The following is an 18,447-nucleotide window of genomic DNA, read 5'->3' as shown; positions in this document are numbered from 1 at the left end:
TAAAGGCTAAAAGCTTCCCAACTCCATCTTTCTACTTTGATTTCTCCATTATTAATTGAACAAATTGCAAAAGATTCAGCAACACAGATGTCCAGAATACTGTGTAATTGCGTGATGAAAAGAGATGACTTTTAGCCGTAACTGGTGCTGGGCTAATATGTCCCCTCCAACCAATAACGTCACAAACACGCGTCATCATTCCGTGACGTTTTCAACAGGATCTCCGCGGGAAATTTAAAATTGTAATTTAATAAACTAAACCAGCCGTATTGGCATGTGTTGCAATGTTAATATTTCATCATTGATATATAAACTATCAGACTGCGTAGTCGGTAGTAGTAGGCCTTTAAGTTGCTGAAGAAAAACATTTAAAGGGGGACCTTTGATGAATTTCGTCTTTTCTGACATATTTTTTTATTGTATTTTGCCTTTATTTATTCAACCAGGTAAAATCCCATTGAGATCAAAGAGCTCTTTTGCAAGGGAGACCTGGCTAAAAACGGCAGCAGCAAGGTTACATTAAAAACAGTAAACAACACATAAAACATCAAATTTACAACATTAAAACTTGCTCACATACCACATGTGCATACAGACAACATAGATTTCAATCATTTCACAGAAGTTTTAAACTCATTTAATGTAAGAAGGGTTTGAAGTTGAAGATGCGATTGTTGGTTATTCCAAGAATTCGTTGATGAAAACCTCAATGCTTTCTTGCCCAGTTCAGTTCTTACTTTGGGGACGACAAATTGCAGAACATTCATTGAAGGAAGATTGTGACTTCCTTGTGTCTTTGTTAAAAGACAAGACAAATTATTAATGTTGTTACAGTGTTGGATACACGTGTTAAACAATGTCAACTCATTAGGTTCATGCATCAAATCATTATGTTCATGCATTTTGGCTGATGATGTCTCTGCAGGGTTTTGCAGACTGGCTATGTTACACACATCAGTGTTTCCCCCAGACCAGAATATTTCTTAGTTAAGGTGGTGTCTCTCCAGGGGGAAGGGGACAGGCGGACGGACGGGGAAGGCAATATACGATATATACCTCTATATTTTTAACGTAAAGTAAAAACAAAACAGTTCTAGTTGCCGGAGATACTGAGTACGTCATTATTTTGACTTAGTAGTTGCCTGAGATACTGAGTACGTCATTATTTTGACTTAGTAAATATTGACTTACAAAGACAAAATAATGACTACGTCAATTTAATATCTGTATGAATAATGAATACAAATAAGGCAACAAGAGAAGCATCCTACACTTCTCTTTTGTAAAGTAAACTGAACAGCCGATATGTGCATCTACATCAACTATATGGTTTGCCTGAGAAGCTAGACAGGACAAAAAAATATATATATACATATGTATATATATGTATATATAAGTATATATATGTATATATATATATATACAAAAAAAAAATATATATATATATGTATATATATATGTATATATATATATGTATGTATATATATGTGTGTATATATATGTATATATATATATTCTTTTTTAAGACTTTAGTTTAGGCGGTGGCTCTTTGTTAAGGCAGCCGCCTTAACAACAAAACGCTGCAGGAAACCCTGGACATTACGACATAACAAAACAATCTAGTATACTGTATAATTTTTATATAATTTTGGCATGTGCATGATAACATATTGCTGCTAAAAGCAATTTTTTTTCATGCACAGTCTCGAGTGTGGGGGTATTCCTAATGATGTGACCGGGTAAATCTATGTTAGATGGAAAAAAATGTATATATATTTGTATATATATATATAAATATATAAAGAGGGTACGTTAGTATGTGTGCCTCACAATATGAAGGTCCATGGTTCGATCCTGGGCTCGGGATATTTCTGTGTGGAGTGTGAATGTGAGTGTTAATGTTGTCTGTCTATCTGTGTTGGCCCGCTGATGAGGTGGCGACTTGTCCATGGTGTAACCCGACTTCCACTTGTGTGCAGCTGGGATAGGCTCCAGCACCCTCGCGACCCCTTAAGGAAAAAGCGGTAGAAAATGGATTTATGGACATTTTCCAAAGAAAGATTATGATACTTATGGAGAAGGTAGGCTGCGATGAGGTGGCAACTTGTCCAGGGTGTACCCCGCCTTCCGTCCGATTGTAGCTGAGATAGGCACCTGCGCCCCCCGCGACCCCAAAGAGAATAAGTGGTAGAAAATGGATGGATGGATGGAGAAGGTATGTTGTGGTTTCATTTGCAAACTGGGAATAACTCCACAATCAAACATCCTATCAAAAAAATGGGTTGTAAAAATTACTGTGAAGCAAAATTTATACCGATGTACATCCAACACATATTATCTAAACAATGTTTTAAATGTAGATTAAGATCATCCTAGGTCCCCTTTACAGGAAACATTTTGTAAAATGAACAAATCAAAGTCATTGACTTCTTTAAAATTGTTTCATTGTTGTGTCCCAGTTCCTACCTGGAGTCAAGCAGCAAGGTGACAGCAGACGGTGTCGTGGGCCTGACCCGCTCCTTCCTGGCTGCGGGAGCTCAGTGTGTTCTTGTCTCCTTGTGGCCCGTCCCAGTGGCAGCCTCCAAGGTTTTTGTCCATGCCTTCTACACTGCCCTTCTGAACGGGACCAAGGCTAGTGCCGCGCTGGCCGATGCCATGAAAACTGTACAGAGCAGCAAGCAGTACTCGCACCCCTCCAACTGGGCAGGTTAGTGACTAATCGCAAATGATTTTATTAGTACAAACCCCATTTCCATATGAGTTGGGAAATTGTGTTAGATGTAAATACAAACGGAATACAATGATTTGCAAATCATTTTCAACCCATATTCAGTTGAATATGCTACAAAGACAACATATTTGATGTTCAAACTGATAAACTCTTTTTATTTTGCAAATAATCATTAACTTTAGAATTTGATGCCAGCAACACGTGACAAAGAAGTTGGGAAAGGTTGTAATACATACTGATAAAGTAGAGAAATTCTCATCAAACACTAATATGGAACATCCCACAGGTGTGCAGGCTAATTGGGAACAGGTGGTTGCCAAGATTGGGTATAAAAGCAGCTTCCATGAAATGCTAAGTAATTCACAAACAAAGATGGGGCGAGGGTCACCAATTTGTAAGCAAATTGTCGAACAGTTTTAGAACAACATTTCTCAACGAGCTATTGCAAGGAATTTAGGGATTTTACCATCTACGGTCTGTAAAATCATCAAAAGGTTCAGAGAATCGGGAGAAATCACTGCACGTAAGCAATGTTATTACAGACCTTTGAGCCCTCAGGCGGTACTGCATCAAAAACCGACATCAGTGTGTAAAGGATATAACCACATGGGCTCAGGAACACCTTATAAAACCACTGTCAGTAACTACAGTTGGCCGCTACATCTGTAAGTGCAAGTTAAAACTCTGCTATGCAAAGCAAAACCCATTTATCAACAACACCAAGGAACGCCGCTGGCTTCGCTGTGCCCGAGCTCATCTAAGATGGACTGATGCAAAGTGGAAAAGTGTTCTGTGGTCTGACGAGTCCACATTATATTTGGAAACTGTGGACATGGTGTCCTCCGATAAAAAGAGGAAAATAACCATCCGGATTGTTATAGGACCGAAGTTCAAAAGACAGCATCTGTGATGGTATTAGGGTGTATTAGTGCCCAAGGCATGGGTAACTTACACATCTGTGAAGGCACCATTAATGCTGAAAGGTCCATACAGGTTTTGGAGCAACATATGTTGTCATCCAAGCAACGTTATCATGGGCGCCCCTGCTTATTTCAGCAAGACAATGCCAAGCAACATGTTATAACAGCGTGGTTTCATAGTAAAATAGTGCGGGTACTTTCCTGGCCCGCCTGCAGTCCAGACCTGTCTCCCATCGAAAATGTGTGGCGCATTATGAAGCGTAAAATACGACAGCGAAGACCCCGGCCTGTTGAACGACTGAAGCTCTACATAAAACAAGAATGGGAAAGAATTCCACTTTCAAAGCTTCAACAATTAGTCTCCTCAGTTCCCAAACGTTTATTGAGTGTTGTTAAAAGAAAAGGTGATGTAACACAGTGGTGAACATGCCCTTTCCCAACTACTTTGGCACGTGTTGCAGACATGAAATTCTAAGTTAATTATTAGTTGCAAAAAAAATAAAGTTTGAGTTTGAACATCAAATATGTTGTCTTTGTAGTGCATTCAACTGAATATAGGTTGAAAAGGATTTGCAAATCATTGTATTCCGTTTATATTTACATGTAACACAATTTCCCAACTCATATGGAAACGGGATTCGTATGTTAAATATACTGACTATGTGCTAATTATGGTTATATTTAAATCCCAGGTTACATGCTGATCGGTAGTGATGTGAAACTGAACAGCCCCTCCTCTTTGATCGGGCAAGCTTTAGCGGAGATCCTGCAGTATCCTGAACGTGCACGGGATGCCCTGCGGGTTTTACTCCACCTGGTTAGACATAGACACACAATATGTGTATAACAGTACAAGCATGTGCAACACTGACACTAATATTGCACTGTTACAGGTGGAGAAGTCTCTTCAGAGGATCCAGAATGGTCAGCGTAACTCCATGTACACGTCGCAGCAAAGTGTGGAAAATAAAGTGGGCGGGGTCCCTGGGTGGCAGGCCCTGTTGACGGCCGTGGGCTTCCGCCTCGACTCTGCAGGCACCGGAATCCCTGCCGCAGTTTTCTTTCCCACTGTCGACCCAGGAGACAGGCTCCAACAGTGCAGTACCACTTTACAATCACTTCTGGGTATGTGACACACATGGCCTAATCTACTAAGTTCCGAAGAACACGTGCTAAACAGCGTGGTGCAAACTACAAAAATGTTGTGTACTGTCAATGGGCGTGTTGCGGCTGATCTACTAAAATTACGTGCACAATTACTAACCAGTGCAAAAGTGGTGCGGACCACCCTGTATAAATTACAATTTTGCATGTATACTAGCTGTCACCATGGAGACACTCATTTCCCGCCACATTTATGGCATCAAATGGACCAACATGTGGTGTTTTGTTTTGTTGTTGACACGCAGCACACAGATATGATAAGAACCATATTTTCTATGCGATAATGAAGCGTGATCTGGACATCAGAACTTTTAACATGCCGAATGTGTATTCTGGAAGGCGCTGCGGTGTCTTGATGGTGCATCATGAATGACCCAGTGGCAAGAAAATGCATATTGCAGGATTTTTTTTCATGTAGGAGATATTTTTCCAATTGGAAAAAACAAACACATTTAAACAAAAACACTAGCAATTTTTTTAATCAACTGCTTCAGTCGTCTAGCAGCTATAAGAATATAAAATGTCCTTGCTGAAAAGACATTTGTGTAATATTTAATTTTTTTTAAATCGTCTCCATCCACTGTCATTGCAACACAATCGCCTGTTTTCACACAGTCGTTTGTGCGTAACTGTGCCAGTTTGCACAAACTTTCCAGATGTGCAAAAGATAAATGCACAATTTCGACCCTTCACAATAAAATCCGTGTGTGTGTTACATCTGACATCTTATGTTTGACCGTGCTAACAAAAAAACTTCTAGAAACAATACCTTCATGGAATTTGTTGTGATATAAATTGCAATACAAATACAATTTTACTTACAATTCCTTTCCTATTTCAAAATTGCACTCATGAGACTTGAGGCACTCTTGTTTACAGTTCACGCTTAAATGCCCAAAGTTGGGTATGGTGAAGAGAAAAAATGAAATCCGTGTTTTGTAACCAAGTGTTGTGATGGTGCATCATGAATGATCCAGTGGCAAGAAAATGCATATTGCAGGATTTTTTTTCATGTAGGAGATATTTTTCCAATTGGAAAAAACACATTTAAACAAAAACACCAGCAATTTGTTTTAATCAACAGCTTCAATCGTCAAGCAGCTAAAAAGATATAAAATGTCCTTGCTGAAAAGACATTTGTGTAATATTCAAAATGTTTTAGATTGTCGCCATCCACTGTCATTGCAACACGATCACCTGTTTTCACACAGCCGTTTGTGCGTAACTGTGCCGGTTTGCACAAACTTTCCAGATGTGCAAAAGATAAATGCACAATTTCGACCCTTCACAATAAAATCCGTGTGTGTGTTACATCTGACATCTCATGTTTGACCGTGCTAACAAAAAAACTTCTAGAAACAATACCTTGATGGAATTTGTTGTGATATAATTTGCAATACAAATACAATTTTACTTGCAATTCCTTTCCTATTTCAAAATTGCACTCATGAGACTTGAGGCACTCTTGTTTACAGTTCATGCTTAAACAGCCCAAAGTTGGGTATGGTGAAGAGAAAAAATGAAATCCGTGTTTTGTAACCAAGTGTTGTGATGGTGCATCATGAATGATCCAGTGGCAAGAAAATGCATATTGCAGGATTTTTTTTCATGTAAGAGATATTTTTCCAATTGGAAAAAACAAACACATTTAAACAAAAACCGCCAGCAGACACCAAAACGACTAAATTGAATTTGTTTTAATCAACTGCTTCAGTCGTCAAGCAGCTATAAAAATATAAAATGTCCTTGCTGAAAAGACATTTGTGTAATATTGAAAAAAATTTAAATCGTCTCCATCCACTGTCATTGCAACACAATCGCCTGTTTTCACACAGCCGTTTGTGCGTAACTGTGCCGGTTTGCACAAAGTTTCAAGATGTGCAAAAGATAAATGCACAATTTCGACCCTTCACAATAGGATCCGTGTGTGTGTTACGTCTGACATCTTATGTTTGACCGTGCTAACAAAAAAACTTCTAGAAACAATACCTTCATGGAATTTGTTGTGATATAATTTGCAATACAAATACAATTTTACTTGCAATTCCTTTCCTATTTCAAAATTGCACTCATGAGACTTGAGGCACTCTTGTTTACAGTTCACGCTTAAACTGCCCAAAGTTGGGTATGGTGAAGAGAAAAAATGAAATCCGTGTTTTGTAACCAAGTGTTGTGATGGTGCATCATGAATGATCCAGTGGCAAGAAAATGCATATTGCAGGATTTTTTTTCATGTAGGAGATATTTTTCCAATTGGAAAAAACAAGCACATTTAAACAAAAACACCAGCAATTTGTTTTAATCAACAGCTTCAATCGTCAAGCAGCCAAAAAGATATAAAATGTCCTTGCTGAAAAGACATTTGTGTAATATTTAAAAAAAATTTAATCGTCTCCATCCACTGTCATTGCAACACGATCGCCTGTTTTCACACAGCCGTTTGTGCGTAACTGTGCCGGTTTGCACAAACTTTCAAGATGTGCAAAAGATAAATGCACAATTTCGACCCTTCACAATAAAATCCGTGTGTGTGTTACATCTGACATCTTATGTTTGACCGTGCTAACAAAAAAACTTCTAGAAACAATACCTTGATGGAATTTGTTGTGATATAAATTGCAATACAAATACAATTTTACTTACAATTCCTTTCCTATTTCAAAATTGCACTCATGAGACTTGAGGCACTCTTGTTTACAGTTCACGCTTAAATGCCCAAAGTTGGGTATGGTGAAGAGAAAAAATGAAATCCGTGTTTTGTAACCAAGTGTTGTGATGGTGCATCATGAATGATCCAGTGGCAAGAAAATGCATATTGCAGGAATTTTTTTCATGTAGGAGATATTTTTCCGATTGGAAAAAACAAACACATTTAAACAAAAACGCCAGCAGACACCAAAACGACTAAATTTAATTTGTTTCAATCAACTGTTTCAGTCGTCACACAGCTATAAAAATATAAAATGTCCTTGCTGAAAAGACATTTGTGTAATAATAAACATTTTTTTAGATTGTCGCCATCCACTGTCATTGCAACACAATCACCTGTTTTCACACAGCCGTTTGTGCGTAACTTGCACAAACTTTCCAGACATGCAAAAAATGAATGCACAGTTTCGACTCTTCACAATAAAATCTGTGTGTGTTACATCTGACATCTTACGTTTGACCACAGTAACAAAATAACTTTCATATTTACTGTTATTATCATTTTTCACTTGGAGAAATAATGGAATTTCTTGTGATATAATTTGCAATACAATTACAATTTTACTTCCAATTCCTTTCCTATTTCAAAATTGCACTCATGAGAATTGAGGCACTGTTGTTTACAGTTCACGCTTAAACTGCCCAAAGTTGGGTATGGTGAAGAGAAAAAATTAAATCCGTATTTTGTAACCAAGTTGAGAATTTTTTAGTTATTTCAGCGTAAATCCAATTGAATTGTGATTAAGCCATTTAAATCCTCGAAATGGAATTGATTTCGGTACTTGTCCAAGATACCCATATTAGAATATTTGAAATTAATGGACCACAATGGACACAAGCCTTTTGGCTTTTTGTGCCATCCATTTGCCTTTTTAAAAGCATAACATGGATTCAATTATTTAAAATGTCATTAAACTTCTCAATCAATGAATCAAAGAAATGTGCTTGGTTGACAAATAATGTCACAAATCTCTTTTATCTTTAATCCTGTCCTTCAGGTCTGCCACCACAAGCCCTCCAGGCTTTGTGTAAACTCATCACAGCTTCGGAGGCAGGGGAGCAGCTCATCAATCGGGTATGAACAGGATACATAACATTGTTTTAGCAACTTTACTGTAGGAATGTCTGACTAATTAATAGCGCAGATTTGTCATTGCATAATCGTATTACGTCAGGTCTGGATACACACTAATGCTCTGGCACCTCAGGTTTCAATTTAATCTGCGGCAGTGAAGCCTAACTAGCTTTGCGTCAAGTACTGGGTTTTATCTAAAGTCTTGTTCTCTTACACTCAAGCATGTGACGCCATAGAATAATCTTTATCCGCATTTCTGCGTCACGTGAGGCTAACACGTGTTTTAAGTGAATGGCTACCTATTTGTGGCAATAAGCAGTTTCTGTTGCCTTGATTTTCAAGTAATGCTCCAAATAAACCATTACAATTTATTTTGCCCCAGGGTGTGATATTACACGATACTGCTCCTGTTATCCTTTTCATTGACTTGAACCCCTGTGAGCTTTGTGAATGGTGTGTGTGCATGCAATTAAAAACCTATTCTCTCTTCCCTTTCCCCTTACTGTGCAATCTGAAGGCTGTTAAAAATATGGTGGCAATGGTAAGTGGGCCTTCACCTACCTGCACTCCATCCCACACTAGCCTGTTCCTGCCTCACCTTCTGTAACACCACTGTCCTGTAGTTGTATCAACATCTGCATGCATAGACTGTAGCGTAGCAAATATGTGCTGTATTCCACTGCATACATGTTCATATTTATGTTATATCCCAAAGATAAAGGGCCTGTTTTACTAAGCTCAAAATATTTTGCGCTAAACAGCGTGTGCAATCTATAAACCGGCGTGTACTATTAGTGGGCGTGTTGCATTAGATCTACTAAACCCAGATTTCCACAGGACGCGTTTATTTTCAAGTTAAAGTTAAAGTTGTCACACACACACTAGGTGTGGTGAAATTTGTCTTCTGCATTTGACCCATCCCCTTGTTCACCCCCTGGGAGGTGAGGGGAGCAATGACCAGCAGCAGTGGCCACGCCCGGGAGTAATTTTTGGTGATTTTAACCCCCAATTCCAACCCTTTATGCTGAGTGCCAAGCAGGGAGGTAATGGGTCCCATTTTTATAATCCTTGGTATGACTCGGCCGGGGTTTGAACTCACAACCTACCGATCTCAGGGCGGACATTCTGACCACTACGCCACTGAGTAGGTCAATGTGTTCGTTTCCACTGCCTGCGGTGCGTTGACTTCCAGATCCCTGTGCTAAATATATAAGGGCCCAACGATTCGTAAATGTCGACAGATACATTTGTTGAAATAGTCGTGAAGTGATCACTCGTGCTTTTCTGTACGGACGCGAGTCAGCACCGCCACTCGCCTCAACATTGTGAGTAAAAACATGTAAAGTGTGGGAATATGTCCTCCAATGCTTGCTTGATCATCCATCCATTGTCTACCGCTTGTCCCTTTTTGGATCACGGGGGGTGCTGGAGCCTATCTCAGCTGCATTTGGGCGGAAGGCGGAATACACCCCGGACAAGTCACTCCTCATCGCAGAGCCAACACAGATAGACAGACAACATTCACACTCACATTCACACACTAGGGCCAATTTAGTGTTGCCAATCAACCTATCCCCAGGTGCATGTCTTTGGCGGTGGGAGGCAACCCACGCAATCATGGGGAGAACATGCAAACTCCACACAGAAAGATCCAGAGCCCGGGTTTGAACTCAGGACTACTCAGGACCTTCGTATTGTGAGGTGATGAGTGTCGATAAATCACACCGTGTGTGCTAAATATTATATACCGTATTTTTCGGACTATAAGTCGCAGATTTTTCATAGTTTGGCCGGGGGTGCGACATATACTCCGGAGCGACTTACGTTTGAAATTATTAACACATTACCGTAAAATATCAAATAATATTATTTATCTCATTCGCGGAAGAGACAAAGAAAATGTCAGCAATCGTTACATACACGTCAGCAATCGTCACACACACGTCAACCAATAAGATTTCGGCAGGGGAGGGTCATAGCAGAAGTGCATTGTGGGTCATGGAATGCTAACTGCGATATGCTATATGCTACTGACGTAGCTATTAAGTTGGATCATTTCATCGTTGGCGATAACTTATAAAAACTGAGAAGGGTTGAACAAAAATTGGACCGAAAAGGAAATAATGTACTTCAGATTACAAGCTGGACGTAGTGAAATATGCAGCAGAAAACGACAAGAGGAACCGGCGCATACCTTTGGAGTTGGCAGAGTTGTTTAGAAACGACATCGAGGAAGATTTCATCAGATCTAGCAATTAGAAGTGACAGATTGTTTGGTGAAAATATAGCATGTTTTATATGTTATAGTTATTTGAATGACTCTTACCATAATATGTTACGTTAAAGGGGAACATTATCACAATTTCTGAAGGGTTAAAACCAATAAAAATCAGTTCCCAGTGGCTTATTTTATTTTTCAAAGTTTTTCTCAAAATTTTACCCATCACACAATATCCCGAAAAACGGCTTCAAAGTGCCTGATTTTCACCATCGCTATATCCACCCGTCTATTGTCCTGTGACGTCACTGCGTGAAGCCACCAGAAACAAACATGGCGGATAGCACAGAAAGGTATAGCATAGTAGCTCGGATTCAGACTCAGATTTCAGCGGAGCAAGCGATTCAACAGATTACGCATGTATTGAAACGGATGGTTGGAGTGTGGAGGCAGATAGCGAAAACGAAATTGAAGAATAAACTGAAGCTCTTGAGCCATATCGCTTTGAACCGTATACAAGCGAAACCGACACAACAGACAGCGGCACGGGAGGAAGCGAGAACAAATTCGGCGATCGCCTTCTAACCAACGATTGGTATGTGTTTGTTTGGCATTAAATGTGGGTGGAGGGAAAGGCTGGATGCAAATATAGCTACAAATGAGGCATAATGATGCAATATGTACATACAGCTAGCCTAAATAGCATGTTAGCATTGATTAGCTTGCAGTATATGTCTGATTAGCACACTCCACATAAGTCAATAACATCAACAAAACTCACTTTTGTGCATTCATGCACGTTGGAAATGCATCTGCCTTGAGTGTCGCAAGATATCCACACATTCTTGCCATCTCTGTCGTAGCATAGCTGTCGCCGGTAAAGTGTGCGGAACAAACGAGGGGCTTTTGCATCTTTTGGCCACTGGTGCAACTTGAAACCGCCTGTTAGTGTTGTTACACCCTCGGACAACACACCGACGAGGCATGATGTCTCCAAGGTACAGGAAAACAGTCGAAAAAAACGGAAAATAACAGAGCTGATTTGACTTGGTGCGTGTAATGAGATTGAGAAAATGGCGGATTGCTTCATGTTGTGACGTCATCGCTCCGACAGGCTATCAATTAAAAGGCGTTTAAATCGCCAAATTCACCCTTTTAGAGTTCGGAAATCGGTTAAAAAAACATATGGACTTTTTTCTGAAACATCAAGGTATATATTGACGCTTACATAGGTCTGGTGATAATGTTCCCCCTTAACATACCAGGCACCTTCTCAGTTGGTTATTTATGCGTCATATAACGCAGTGGTCCCCAACCACCGGGCTGCGGAGTGGCCCGATTGGTACCGGGCCGCAGAATAATTTTTATTCATTTTTATTAAAAAAAAAAATATATATATATATATATATATTTTTTTTTTTATTAAAGTGAAGTGAAGTGAATTATATTTATATAGCGCTTTTCTCTAGTGACTCAAAGCGCTTTACATAGTGAAACCCAATATCTAAGTTACATTTAAACCAGTGTGGGTGGCACCGGGAGCAGGTGGGTAAAGTGTCTTGCCCAAGGACACAACGGCAGTGACTAGGATGGCGGAAGCGGGAATCGAACCTGCAACCCTCAAGTTGCTGGCACGGCTGCTCTACCAACCGAGCTATACCGCCCCATTAAATCAACATAAAAAACACAATATACACTTACAATTAGTGCACCAACCACAAAAACCTCCCTTTTTCATTGACAAAAACGTCCCTTTTTCATGACAAAGAAAAATGAAATAAAATAAAAATAAAATTAAAAAAAAGGATTATTAAGCGTTGACCGGTCCGCGGATAATAAAAGGTTGGGGACCACTGATATAACGTACACTTATTCAGCCTGTTGTTCGCTATTCTTTATTTATTATAAATTGCCTTTCAAATGTCTATTCTTGGTGTTGGGTTTTATCAAATAAATTTCCCCCCAAAATGTGACTTACATGTATACTCCAGTGCGACGTATATATGTTTTTTTCCTTCTTTATCATGCACTTTCGGCCGGTGCGACGTATACTACGGAGCGATTTCTAATCTGAAAAATACGGTATTTGCATCTTCCTTTTTCCCAGTATTGTGGGCGTTTTGATGATCAGCTTATATTTTGACAACAGGGAAGCAAAATGGATCGCACGCCTTACTCTGCTCACTTAGGAGAGAACAGTCCGCTTTGCACACGTTTAGTAGATCAGCGTTGCGTGTGCTATTAAGTTTGCACGTGTTTGAGTCCATGCAGACGTTTAGTAAATCAGGCCCAAATTGTATTTTGAGATGAATTACAACCCTCGGTCAAAGGTGTTAAAAGAGAATTGAGGACAAAAGCAGGTTGCTATGTGTTGACAAAGGCGTCTCTGTTCTCAGCTAAGTAATCCCCAAACATAACAGGCGGAGGCACGTGTGGCTCGCCATAACGTTCTCCTGCCCTTAAAGCCTATTCATAGCTGAAACTTGCCTGCAGAAGATGTAGTCACATATGTTTTGTTATTAATTTTAGTGGATGTAGAAATTTTTTGGACAGGAACATGTGAAGTCACACTGGGTTGTACATAAAAACACCAATATACGTTTAAAAATTGTGTAATTTGATATACTGTGTATAGTGGACCCTCTATTTACAAAGTTAGTTGGTTCTGGAACACTAGAAAAGTTTGTATACTGAAGCAAGTTTCTTCGTAAGAAACAATGCAAACATGAATGATAGTAATAATAAAGTCCCTATTTTTGTAATGGTTTGTACACTTTGAACAAAATATAAAGCGATATACAGTATGTACAGTGGGGCAAAAAAGTATTTAGTCAGCCACTGATTGTGCAAGTTCTCCCGCTTAAAATGATGACAGAGGTCTGTCATTTTCATCATAGGTACACTTCAACTGTAAAAGACAGAATGTGAAAAAAAAATCCAGGAATTCACATTGTAGGAATTCTAAAGAATTTATTTGTAAATTTTGGTGGAAAATTAGTATTTGGTCAACCATTCAAAGCTCTCACTGATGGAAGGAGGTTTTGGCTCAAAATCTCACGATACATGGCCCCATTCATTCTTTCCTTAACACGGATCAATCGTCCTGTCCCCTTTAGCAGAAAAACAGCCCCAAAGCATGATGTTTCCACCCCCATGCTTCACAGTAGGTATGGTGTTCTTGGAATGCAACTCAGTATTCTTCTTCCTCCAAACACGACGAGTTGAGTTTATAACAAAAAGTTCTATTTTGGTTTCATCTGACCACATGACATTCTCCCAATCCTCTACTGTATCATCCATGTATCCATTTTGGTATAAACTCAATTTGTCGTGTTTGGAGGAAGAAGACTACTGAGTTACATCCCACCATACCTACTGTGAAGCATGGGGGTGGAAACATCATGCTTTGGGGCTGTTTTTCTGCTAAGGGGACAGGACGATTGATCCGTGTTAAGGAAAGAATGAATCGGGCCATGTATCGTGAGATTTTGAGCCAGAACCTCCTTCCATCAGTGAGAGCTTTGAATGGTAGACCAAATACTTGTTTTCCACCATAATTTACAAATAAATTATTTAAAATTCCTACAATGTGAATTCCTGGGTTGTTTTTTTTTTCACATTCTGTCTCTCACAGTTGAAGTGTACCTATGATGAAAATTACGGACCTCTGTCATCATTTTAAGTGGGAGAACTTGCACAATCGGTGGCTGACTAAATACTTTTTTGCCCTACTGTATATCAAACAAACATAACAGGGGTGTGATCAACTTTCTATTTAATAAAAAAAATCCAAAAAATAACAACTAGCTGAACTACAGCTTACACAGACACACACATTGTCAGTAGCCCAGTGGTGCATTCAGAATTTAGAATCCCAAAACTCCTTAACTTTAACAGCCAGGTTCCTACAATAATTAGAAATAAAAAATAAAAATCCACTTCACTTGGTTGGTTTGCCTTCTTTGCCTGCAGCAGGGGAAGGGAAAAGGCCGTTTCGACAACGCTGTGGATACTTTCTGAATGTTTCAAACCACACATCGCTTGTCCATTGCTTTTTTTAGACTCATGTTGAGCTGGCAAAACTGGAAATGTGATGTGAAAAAGGCTAAAAAGACACTTAAAAAGCACACAACATAACACATTAGCTAATAACTGCAGCACTCTGCTGAATGAATGGAGATTTATCAGCCAGCCCATAATGGATGTGCTTCCCGTCACAAAATGACTGCCCTACAGGCACACAATTGGTAGATGAAACGCCCATTCACTGAGAATTTTTTAGTGTTCAAAATTATCAAAAAGTTTGTACAATGCGGGGGTTGTGAATCGAGGTTCCACTGTACTTACCAACAATACAATCAATGCTACTTTCTCTTATTAAATTGCAACTTTTTTGGTTCTTTCCTTTTTTAAGCTCCACCAGGTGCTAGTGCAACTTCAGACTGGCGAAAAGGAGCAGGACTTTTCTCTCCTGCCCATTCAGGTGTCCATTAGTGTGCAACTCTGGAGGTTGCCAGGGTGCCATGAATTCCTGGCTGCACTCGGTGAGTCAGCTCCCTCCCAACTGAAGCATCCCACGGCACATCCAGCCACGTACGTAATTGCTTTATCTTTTTTTCACGCCCAGGTTTCGACTTGTGCGAGGTGGGCCAAGAAGAAGTGGTGCTAAAAACGGGCAAGCTAGCTAACCGCCGCACTTTGCACTTTGCTCTGCAGTCTCTGTTGGCACTTTTTGGTTCGTATTTGTGATTTGTCATTTTTCGTTTGTGGTGATTGTGTGTTAATATTTGTTTTTCATCATATCTCGCAGATTCCACAGAACTGCCTAAGCGTCTGAGCCTAGACAGCTCATCCTCCCTTGAGTCTTTGGCTTCAGCACAGTCTGTTTCCAACCCCTTACCGACGGGATACTCGAGCCTTCCCTTCTCTCCTCATTGCCTGGACAATCAGGCATCAGACGCCATCTCCGTCTACAGCCTCAGCTCCGTGGCTTCGTCCATGAGCTTTGCTTCCAAGTCCGACTGCGACTTCCTCAGTCACCGACACCGCAGCGGTGCCGCAGCACACTACGCGGCTCACAAGCACCCTCACGTTCCCCGCAGCCGCTCCTCTCCTCATGGAGCAGCGGCTGCTATTTCCGCAGCCCGAGGGGAGGAGGAGGAATATGAGGGCTTCTCTATCATCAGTAGTGAACCACTCGGAAGCCACTGTGACTCTTTACCCCTGCCGCCGGGCCACAACCAGCGACATCACAGAGGAGGCCGAGGGTTTGTTGCCGGGTCCAGCACCGGGGCTGGGAGAGGTTACACAGTATCGGTTTCATCAAGAGGCAGCGTCAGCACCCCCACTTCCCCAGTCAAAACCTGCCTCGTTCCCAGCCCGAACTCACCGTTCCAAAAGGTGGGTAAGGTGAGCAGCTCTGACACAGGCGAATCCGACCAGTCCAGTACCGAGACCGACAGTACCGTGAAGTCTCAAGAGGAAAAAAGTGCTCCTCTTGATCCTCAGGAGTTGGCCCAGAAGATTCTAGAGGAGACTCACAGCCATCTACGGGCTGTAGGCAGTCTCCAACGAGCCAGGGCAGAAGGTGGAACTGCAGGAGGAAGTTCCCCACAGAGTAGCGCCTTCCGTTCTTCGGAAACGAGTGCTTTTAGCCGTCCTAACAGCAGCGCTAGTGGCAGAGCTCAGTCTTCCCCAAGACCCAAACCTCCCTCCCGGTCATCTTCGCTGCAGAAAATAAGCTCCGGCTACAATAGTCCTGCTGTCTCGGAGTCTTCCCAAAAGGACGGCAGCCATCCGTCCCCTACTTCAGACAGTCATGCGCTGTTCAAATTGAAGTACCCGAGTTCCCCGTACAGTGGTCACATATCTCGTTCCCCAAGTAATGTCTCTCCCAGTTCAGGTCACCAATCTCCGGTTGGTAGTGCTCCATCCCCCGCCCTGTCCTATTCGTCCACAGGCTCTGCCACATCGGCCGACACCCCAGACCTTGACCGATTAAGAAGAGGGGTCATTGATGAAAAAGTCCAAGCCATCCATAACCTGAAGACCTTTTGGGCCAATGCTACGGTCCAGCAACAGCATATGGGCCCCGTCAAAGGTGTTCACAGCTCTGCGAGTCCTCTGGCATCTGCCAGTAGGGATGTACTGAGCCTTCTAAACCTCTCTCCACGACGTTGTTCCCCTAATGATACCCAAGACAGCCTGGAGCTGCGGGAGCTTGGACTACAGTCAGTGGAGAGAGCGAGCAAGAACTCTAATGGGCATCACTGCTCCAGTCCCAAGAAAGGGGCTCCATCGCCGACCATTTCTACAAGCAGCAGTCCCGGTGCTCGTTCCATCCGACTGCCTGCTGGGAACGGATACAAATTCCTGTCGCCTGGAAGATTTTTCCCTTCTTCGAAATGCTGAGACCTCCGATGAAGCTGAAGAAGTAGGTCGCTTTTCAAGGCCGTGATTGGCCAGCCAAGCTTTACAGACAGTGGGAACAATTGGTGATTGGTCAGTGTGATTCACATGCCTGCAGTTTTGTCTGTGCCCAAAATTGTGTAAATGGCAAAGAGAAATACTCAACGACCTGATACTGTGTTTGTGTGTAACTGTGTGTCAGGTAAATGTAAATGCCATTTGGTCCTTCACCCCCGAAACATTACTGTTTGTGCGGGCCAAGATGCAACACATATGACTGACTTCTTCCATTTTACATTTGGTTTAAAAAAAAATAATGGTTATTATTGGTTGTTATTGTTATTAATATTAAAATTATTATTATTATGTTTGTAAATTAATGCCAGTGTTTCACAATCAGTATTCAGCGTTTTTTATCTTATTGAAAAGTGAACAAACATGTACCGTGTAAAGATGGGTAGAGTGGAAAAAAAAAGATTTAATATTTTTTATTGAAGTCAAAAGGGCATTTTGCCTGATTTCTTTGTGAATTGAGTGTCTGCTCTGAAGCATGGATTCTCTTGCTATTCAATGTTAATTAAGACGTATGACTTTTTAGCCCATGATTTTTTGAGGTTAAGATCAAGGTTTCATGACAACCATCTGTCATTTATCAGTAAACTGTTTCAATAAAAACAAACAAAAATATTCTCTCTTCTCCTTTGGATCAGTTTATAGTCTGCAACTACTACATACAGTCCTGGTCAAAAGTTTGCATACACTTGTAATGTCATGGCTGTCTTGAGTTTCCAATCATTTCTACAACTCTTTTTTTTTTATGATTAGAGTGATTGGAGCACATACTTGTTGGTCGCAAAAAACATTCATGAAGTTTAGTTATTTTCTAATTTATTATGGGTCTACTGAAAATGTGACCAAATCTGCTGGGTCAAAAGTATACATACAGCAATGTTAATATTTGGTTACATGTCCCTTGGCAAGTTTCACTGCAATAAAGCGCTTTTGGTAGCCATCCACAAGCTTCTGGCAAGCTTCAGGTTGAATTTTTGACCACTTCTCTTCAAAAAATGGTGCAATTCAGCTAAATGTGTTAGTTTTCTGACATTGACTTGTTTTTTCAGCATTGTTCACATGTTCTCATTCTAAAAATCTTAATTGGATGAATTAATTAATTAGGGAAGGCATTCGACCGTGTAAGCCGAAGTCCTGTGCGGAGTGCTCA

At 40.7% G+C, this 18,447-nt stretch overlaps 1 protein-coding gene across 3 annotated transcripts in view; it reads left to right on the top strand.

Moving 5' to 3' along the window:
• Positions 1-17,912, top strand: part of LOC133556628 (tetratricopeptide repeat protein 28-like) — a 655,127-nt gene extending 637,215 nt beyond the window's left edge. For 2 of the 3 annotated variants that reach the window (XM_061906744.1, XM_061906746.1), the window contains 8 exons: positions 2,460-2,707; positions 4,344-4,468; positions 4,545-4,776; positions 8,523-8,599; positions 9,117-9,140; positions 15,232-15,361; positions 15,445-15,552; positions 15,628-17,912. In XM_061906744.1, the coding sequence (XP_061762728.1) occupies positions 2,460-2,707; positions 4,344-4,468; positions 4,545-4,776; positions 8,523-8,599; positions 9,117-9,140; positions 15,232-15,361; positions 15,445-15,552; positions 15,628-17,228 (2,545 nt within the window). In that variant the 3' untranslated portion in view covers positions 17,229-17,912. The remainder of the gene's footprint in view (positions 1-2,459; positions 2,708-4,343; positions 4,469-4,544; positions 4,777-8,522; positions 8,600-9,116; positions 9,141-15,231; positions 15,362-15,444; positions 15,553-15,627) is intronic. The other variant, XM_061906745.1, reaches the window with a different exon arrangement.
• The last annotated feature ends 535 nt before the right edge of the window (positions 17,913-18,447 follow it).

This window comes from Nerophis ophidion, linkage group LG07, assembly GCF_033978795.1.
Source record: "Nerophis ophidion isolate RoL-2023_Sa linkage group LG07, RoL_Noph_v1.0, whole genome shotgun sequence".
In the NCBI taxonomy this organism is placed as follows: Eukaryota; Metazoa; Chordata; class Actinopteri; order Syngnathiformes; family Syngnathidae; genus Nerophis; species Nerophis ophidion.
This window is presented reverse-complemented; position numbering and strand designations above follow the sequence as displayed.